At 61.3% G+C, this 7,491-nt stretch overlaps 1 protein-coding gene across 1 annotated transcript; it reads right to left on the bottom strand.

The window, feature by feature from the left end:
* Window positions 1-356: 356 nt before the first annotated feature.
* Window positions 357-6,173, bottom strand: GM2A (ganglioside GM2 activator). The gene is made up of 4 exons (XM_054842184.1): window positions 5,814-6,173; window positions 3,598-3,750; window positions 2,116-2,298; window positions 357-1,994 (listed from the first exon to the last, which is right to left on the bottom strand). The coding sequence occupies exons 1-4, from the start codon at window positions 5,928-5,930 to the stop codon at window positions 1,839-1,841; spliced, it is 609 nt and encodes a 202-aa protein (XP_054698159.1). The 5' UTR covers window positions 5,931-6,173; the 3' UTR covers window positions 357-1,838.
* Window positions 6,174-7,491: the final 1,318 nt, after the last annotated feature.

Below are 7,491 nucleotides of genomic sequence, written 5' to 3'. Positions count from 1 at the left end.
CCTTGGGCAAGGCCTTCAGAGCAAGGCAGGCTGGCAGGTGTCAGGGAGTTAGATAGTCGCTGGGACGAGCGACACCCCCAGAGACCCCCGGCGTGGGCTGTGCCCCCCCGGGGGGGGGGTGGTGGTGTGTCCCTTTCTGCGAAAGCAGCGCCTGCAGATCCTCGCTGTGCCCCTTGCACAGGAGCCGGCCTCGGGGCTGCTCACACTCAGCTCTTCTGGCCGCAGCATCCTCCACCACTGCCTCCACCCCAGCTCCACCACCACTTTCGTTTCCCCCAGCTCAAAACCACGTCTCTGCTATTTCGAGGGAAACAAAAGCCACCCCCAGGTCACCCCCAGCACCAAGAGGCACCAGCTCTGCTTCCTGGTAAAAAGATTTATTAAGAACCTGCAGTACCTGCTCAAAAGGAGGATGCCGCCCTAGCACAGGCACTGCGTGGCGGCGGGGAGCGTAGAGAGGGTTAGTGCTTCTCCAGGCAAAACAAACCCGAGTCAGACCCAGCAGCAGGAGCAAGTCGAGGGCACAGAAAGGTGATGGGAGCACATCTGCACAGCAGAGGACCTCCCGCTGGGGCAGCCCGGCAGTAGTTAAGGCGTATAAAGTGCTTGGAGGAAGACCAGCCCTACGGAGGGCTAAATAACGCAAGCAGGCAGGGGCAGCAAGGGAGCAGGGGATGCGGGTGGCTGCTGGGTCACCTGCACCTCTGCCCTTCGAGGACCGGGCCTAGGCAGGTGATGTCAGACAAATGCCCTGCCCAGAGCTGCAGGCAGGAAGGATGCTGCCTGCCCACGCCTTGGCCCCCAGCCATAACCTGGAGATGGGCTGCAGGGCCCCCAAACAGGACCCGGGCTGCTGGTCTTCATGGCCATCTCCCAGTCCATCCCATCTCCAGGATGCTGCTTTATGTTGTGGGGTGTTTCTGCCAGTGCACAGCAGGGATGGTCCCAGTGCAGTGTCCTGCCTCGTCTCAGTCCCAGTGGCAAAATGAGATGAGTGGGACTTGTCCTCGGCCAGGCTGTGCCCCAGCTGCCCGTCACAGCCGTGTGTCCCCCCAGACTGAGCACAGCCGGTGTCCGGCCACCTCTCCTGCTGCTGGGAGCAGCATCAGCCGCTTGGTCCCTTGTGAGTGGGAATGTCCATTGGGGGTTTGGGCGGTCTCAGTCCTGTTGTACCTGTGACGTTTGTCACAGGAAGGGCACGGGGAGGTGCCCTCGCAGGTGCCTCCTGTCGCCAAGCTGGTCCCACGCACAGGAAGGGATGCACTAAAGGCAGACACAGAGCTGCCATGGGGGGACAGGTCTCCTGTGGCCACTTTGGGGACACTTCTGCAAAATAGCCCCATGATCTGACCAGAGGTGGTGGAGGCAAGTGGGGACACCCTCCACAGCTAACTCGGCATCCCTCCAGCCTGCCCCCAGCCCTCCCAAACACTGCCTCTTCCCCATGGACTGCTCCAAGAAATATTGCTTTTCCCTGGAATGTTTTTGTCTAAAATTACCCTGATGGGATTAAGAAAAAAAAAAAAAAAAAGAGAAACTGGGTAAAAAATAACTATCCCCAGGTCGCGCTGAAAGCCTGGGGTTAGGCTCCAAAGTCACCCTGTCTGGGGCAGGGGACACTCCGGTCAAGGGGTTGGGGACATCAGGACAGCCAGAGGGGCTTTTCTGTGTGTAGCAGAGAGTGGGGGTGTGGGGTGTGGGTACCAAGCAGGGGTACAGGGGCTGCCTCCTCCAGGCAGCGGGACCGATACACCTCGCGGGGACAGGTTGGGATGGGGGTACAGCTGCATGGGATGGGGACCAAGGCGGTGGGGAGAGGAGGGACAGTCCCCTGCCCCTCACTGGGACTGTAGGGAGAAAGCCAGCTTGACGCAGGCGAGCTCCTCCCCGCCATTGCTGACGGCTGCCTGGACACGGTAGTTGCCGTTGGTCATCCAGGAAGGCAGCTCCACATCGGGCAGGATGAAGTCGCTGGCTGGCAGGGAGTAGGAGCCCTGTGGAGAGAGGGGACATGTTGGTAAGATGCCAGCCAAACCCCTCCAGCCCTGCACCGAAGGGCACAGTGGTACCCAGCGGCACTGCCGGCATCACACCGGCCAGGGGTTCCAGGCGTACCGCTTTGAAGGGGCAGTGGCAGGGGATGCCATAGGTGAGCAGGGGCTCCGGGCAGGTCGTGCCGGGCGGGATGAGGTTGTCAAGGATGGTGCAGACATCATTGTAGGTGCAGCTGCCCAACTGGTCAATGCAGGGCAGCTGGATCCAGAGGTCACCCAGTGCCTTCTCCACTACCAGCACTGCCTGAAGGGAAGGTGTCAAGCACTGGTACAGCTGGCACGGATGCCCACGGCTCCTCCAGCCTGTCCCACACACCACCCTCCCCAGCCATCTCATAGAATCATAGAATGGTTCGGGTTGGAAGGGACCTTAAAGCTCATCTCATTCCAACCCCACTGCCATGGGCAGGGACACCCTCCACTAGCCCAGGTTGCCCAAAGCCCCATCCAACCTGGCATCGAACACTTCCAGGGATCCAGGGGCAGCCACAGCTTCTCTGGGCAACCTGTGCCAGTGCCTCACCACCCTCACAGTTAAGAATTCCTACCTAATATCTAACTCTACCCTCCTTCAGCTTAAGGCCATTCCCCCTTGCCCTGTCACTCCATGCCTTTGTAAACAGCCCCCCTCCAGCTTTCTTGTAGCCCCTTTAGGTACTGGAAGGTGCTCTAAGGTCTCCCCAGAGCTTTCTCTTCTCCAGACTGAACAACCCCAACTCTCTCAGCCTGTCTTCATAGGAGAGGTGCTCCAGCCCTTGAATCACCTCCCTTGGTTCCTGCTCATGCAAGTCTTTGGGGTGCATGAGGCCACTGCACGTTCTCCCATGTACCCCTCCTGCTTTCGGTTCCTCTCTGCCTGCAGGTTTCTCTTCCTCCAACCTGAACTTGACCCCTTGAGCAAACACCTCCCAGCACCCCACACACCCATTCCTTTCCCTCTCCTCAGTGTCCTGTCTCAAAACTGCCCGGCAGCTCCTGTCCCGCAGCTCTGCCTCCACACTCCCCCGGCACGCTCTCCGCAGCCCCAGCCCCAAACAGGCACCGTGCATTGCCCATGCACCTTGGGCAGAGAGATGCATTTGGTCTCATCCCAAAAAGTCCCCCAAAAGTGGTGCAGAATGGCCAGGCCAGCCCAGGGCTCCTGCAGCAGTGTTGTGGCATGTCCCTGGAGGGAGCAGCCGGGTCTGGCTGCTGAAAACCAAGTACTAGAGCAAATGGAACCACCGGCAACACCCAGGGCATTTGCGGTTTCATTTCCCTCCCTGAGTCATTACGTCCTCAGGACATGACACAGCTCAGGTGGTTTCTCCCACTGGGACAGGGTTGGGAGGCTCCCACTGGGCTGTCTGCTCCCACCGCGGGAGGTGGTGCCCATCACCACATCCTAGCTGACAGAGCCTGGTGCGCTCAGCCCCACACCGCTCCGTGCCTCATTCCCCAACGGCTACCTGTTCCCATACCCACTGCTGGGCATTTCCCAGCTGCCAGTGGTTTTGGGAAGCTCTGCCCTCCCTCATCCCATGGAGGCATCTCCAGCACATACCTTCAGAGGGGAGACCATGGCCTTGCTGCCGCTGACGGCCGCGCTGACACGCAGGCTCCCCGGGATGGTGATGGGGTCGGGTGCCACGGAGAGGCTCTGCAGCACCACGGGGTCACTCCCATCACCGCAGTTCTCCCAGGAAAAGCCACCAACCTGCAACGGGAGGAGTTAGAGCCATGGCGAGCTTTGCCCTGGGTTTGCAGGAGGTTTCCCCTGCAACACGTCTTCTCACAAACACAGACAGAAAATGACCTTCAGCCTCCCCTCAAATGCCAAATAAATATTTCCCTCAGCAATCCTCGCACTTCCAGCTCTCCAAGCCTGAGGACATTGCAGAAACTCTCCGTCCAACAGCAACTGCCATAACCCCCTTTCATGTACGTCTCACCCAAAGAGGGTTCCCAGGCTGCAATTTCCAAACCTGCCTCAGCTCAGCCTCCGAACGCTTTGCACGTGAGCAAGGTGAGAAGCATCCTTCACACCAGTGCCAACAGCACTGAGCAAGGTGTGTGAGAGCTAAGGTGAGAGAGCAAGCAGGGACTGGAGCAGGGTGGCGGTGGCTGCACTGGCCGCACTGGCCAGGGGGATGCTGTGCCCTGGGGGGGCTGTGGGGCCAACAGAGCATCCTGGCTTGGCCATGACCAGCCTGGCCACTGCAAGCCCTCATCTGCTGGCTCTGGCCACTGGAGGTCCCACGCAGGAGCAGGAATCGTGTTCACTTTTTGCATTTTAAACACAGTTTAACATTTCCATCTCCTCTGATGCTTGAGGGGCAGACAATCGGGGCTCATCCCCTGGCTGATACACCCCAAGGGCCTGATGCTGAGCTGGTTCAGTTCAAATGAGCCAGGGAAGCAGTGTTGTCCCACGCGATAATGAAAATCTACACGCAGGGGATGTCACCAAGACGGGGGTGAAATCGCTCGTGTGTCCTGGCTGGGCTGGGAGCCATGCTGGGAGATCTCCCATGTTTCCTCTGAGTCCCACCAGCCTCCCTAGCCACCACCAGCAAAGCCACGAGCTGGCAATGGCGTTGGAGCCCTTTGCTCCCACATCCCAAGTTCAAAGCCAGGGGAATGGCAGCACTCGCCTGCAACAGCCACCCCTGACCCCGCCACAAGCTGGTGGCGAGAGCCCAGCCCCGGCTCCTTCCCCAAGCAGGCTCCAGCCTAATTGCAGGTCTTTTCCCAGGGGGGGAGGTGGGAGGATGCCTGGGCTGCGCACCCCAAGCAGGTTTGGCTGGGACGGCCCGTGTCCCCATGCCACGGGTGCAGGGCTCTCCCTGCCTGCTCAGCAGCCACAGAACCGGTGGAGGCTGTTATTACCTGGTGCCAGCCGGCAGCCCCAGCGGGCAGCGCTGCCCACGCAGGCAAGCTGCCCATCCCGCCGTCCCGCTCGCCAGCCGGGAGTGGCCCAGGGCAGGACGTGGGGCTCAGGGCAAGCCAGGGCAAGGGGCAGGCTGCGCCCCAACATTTAGCAAGAGCTGGGAGCCCCTCGCTCGCAGGTCTGCAGGCAAAGAGGCTCCATGGGAGGTAAATGTCAGCTGCCTATGTGCTGTAGACCCTCCTGCTGCCCTGCAAAGCCCCCTCTGGCCTTCCTAACTGGCTCCCCCTTGCCCAGGACAACATCAGTGTTCCTGGAAAATAAATAGAGATATTCCCCTCAGCACCACGTGAGAGTCATGCATCTTAATCAGCTGTATCTTAATCAGCGCATGTTGATGAGCCCGGCCCAGCACTGTGTGGGAACGAAGAGGCAGCAGCCTGAGCTGGAAAACGCTCATGAACAGGAGGAATGAAAGCCGAGGCGCTGGGAGGCTGCAGAGAAAGCTCAGCCGAAGGAAGAGAGGCCGCTGGGCTCCTCGGTCCAGAACAGTTTGTCAAAACTGAAATCCCCTCCTGCTCGGAGGTTGAACCCAAACCTGCAGCCGTGCTCCCCCGAAGCAGTCAGGTTTGTGGGATCCCACCTCACCCCCCAGCCCAGCCGCAGACACGCACCCAGAATAAGATTCGTCCTCCTGGGAGAGAAAATGCTTTGATCTCTTACAAAACCCAGCAGGATGGCGAAAGCGTTCCTACAGCCAGCACCGCTCGGGCTGCTCCCTCCGCCGAGCCGCCAGCCCCCCACCCCCCCCCCCCCCCCCCGCCCCAGGCAGCCTCCTCGGCCCCCTTTCCCTGCCCAAAGGGGAGCGGTGTGCCGGGTTTGGAGCCCCTCACCTTGCTCAGCCTCCGGGAGCCGCTCCGCTCCACCAGCAGCTGCGGGTGCGACCCGCCGAGCGCGGCCGGGCAGAGCTGCAGGGCGCAGAGCGCCAGCGCCAGCCCCGCTCCCAGCATCCCTCCGGCAGCCAGGCAGGATCGGTGCAGAAAACCGGGACGGCCGGCGGAGAAAAGCGCCGGGGAGAGACAAGCGAGAAGCGAGGCCGGCGGGAGGCAGCCGGTGCCTTCCTGAGCGAGGCTTCCCGCAGCGCGGCGCCCGCCGGGACGGGGCTGGCAGCGGCGAGACCGGGACGCGCTGTGCGGTGGGACTGCACCCTGCAGCTGCGCGCCCGGCCCAGCTCCCGATTCCCCTCCCTCTCGGTGTGTACGCTCGGAGGCTTCCCCAACCTCATTTTTTTTTTTTTTTTTTTTTTTTCTCTTTTCTCTCCCCACCTCCCCGGTTTTGTTTCCAAGCGCAGGACTGGAGTCGCAGGGATGCCGGGACGGGAAGCTGCGCTTTCCCAGGCACCCAGGGCCTGCCGTCTGCCGGCACGGGGAGCGGGGGCGAGGGGGGCACCGGGGCGGGATGCCGAGGTGCACCCACCACGGCAGGGCACCCACACCACCCAGCTTCGGTGGGTAAGACCAGACCATCTCCCCACCGCCTGCCCGCCGCCCCCCAGGGCTGCTGGCCGAGGGGTCTGCGGGCTTGCAAAGGGTCGGTACACCCGCGCCCCCCCCCGCGCCCCCCTTTGCTCGGCACAGCGCAGGCAGCAGCTGGAGAGCAGAGATAATTTGAGACCCTGAACCCGATGCCGTGTGTGCTGGGGGGCGGGGGGGGACACGGACACGGGACCGGACACTCGCGTGTTGGGCAGTCCCCAGCTGGGCTGTTTGCAGCACCCCACTTCCTACCACCCAACATTTCAGATTTAATGTCCCCTCTTCCACCCTTCCAGCCAGAGCTGCCCCAGGCCCCCCCATCACACTGGAATGGCCCCTCGGTACCCCACCATCACGGATGGCACAGGAGCGTGGGTTTTCCCACATATTTTGGTGAACAGAAGTTTGGTGGTTTTTTTCCTGTGGAAAGCTGGAAAGGCCTGAGCCAACTGAGCACACAGGACATGAGTGTGGCAGGTCTCAGACCTTACCCTCCCCTCTTCCCCCACCCACTGCATAGTTAGGACCCATGTGTGAGACCCTTCCCCGCAGGCAGCTTGGCTCTCCCGCACACACTGACGCTGGCCGGCTCCCTGTATCGCTCCCGGCCCTGGGAAGGGTTGCCTGGCTTGTCCAAACCCCTGCCTCAGCTCTATTTTTAGCATTTCATCCTTATTTAGCAGCGAGGCCGACTGGGAGCAGGCAGGCAGGACGCAGGAGCAGGAGCGGGCAGGGGCTGTGATGGGTGCTGCTGCTCACCCCACATCAACAGCGACAACTGCATCGCTGATCCGCTGCGGAGGCTTAAGGGCAAGGAATAAATAGCCCTGTTCCTCCCACCCGAGAGTGGGGTGGAAAGTTATCCCCGGGATTAGTTTTCACTTTGAGGCCCTGGAGCAGCCGGGAAATGGGGATGGGGACATGGATGTGCGGGGAGAGGCACGGGCATGGCCAGAGCATCATGTTTGGGGCTGGGAGGGGAGCACAGCCCCTTGCCTCAAGGTCCCGGCACCACGTGCTTTCCTGCTTCTCACAA

Source organism: Grus americana, chromosome 14 (genome assembly GCF_028858705.1).
Source record: "Grus americana isolate bGruAme1 chromosome 14, bGruAme1.mat, whole genome shotgun sequence".
NCBI lineage: Eukaryota > Metazoa > Chordata > Aves > Gruiformes > Gruidae > Grus > Grus americana.
The sequence above is the reverse complement of the archived record's forward strand: the minus strand, read 5'-3'. Positions and strand labels throughout refer to the sequence as shown.

Excerpts from the sequence above, each read along its gene's own strand:
- GM2A (XM_054842184.1), bottom strand. The coding sequence starts at position 5,930 with ATGCTGGGAGCGGGGCTGGCGCTGGCGCTCTGCGCCCTGCAGCTCTGC. Across the intron at positions 3,751-5,813 it reads GCTCCCGGAGGCTGAGCAAG|GTTGGTGGCTTTTCCTGGGA; the intron begins GTGAGGGGCTCC and ends CTCCCGTTGCAG. Across the intron at positions 2,299-3,597 it reads CCATGGTCTCCCCTCTGAAG|GCAGTGCTGGTAGTGGAGAA; the intron begins GTATGTGCTGGA and ends CCTTCCCTTCAG.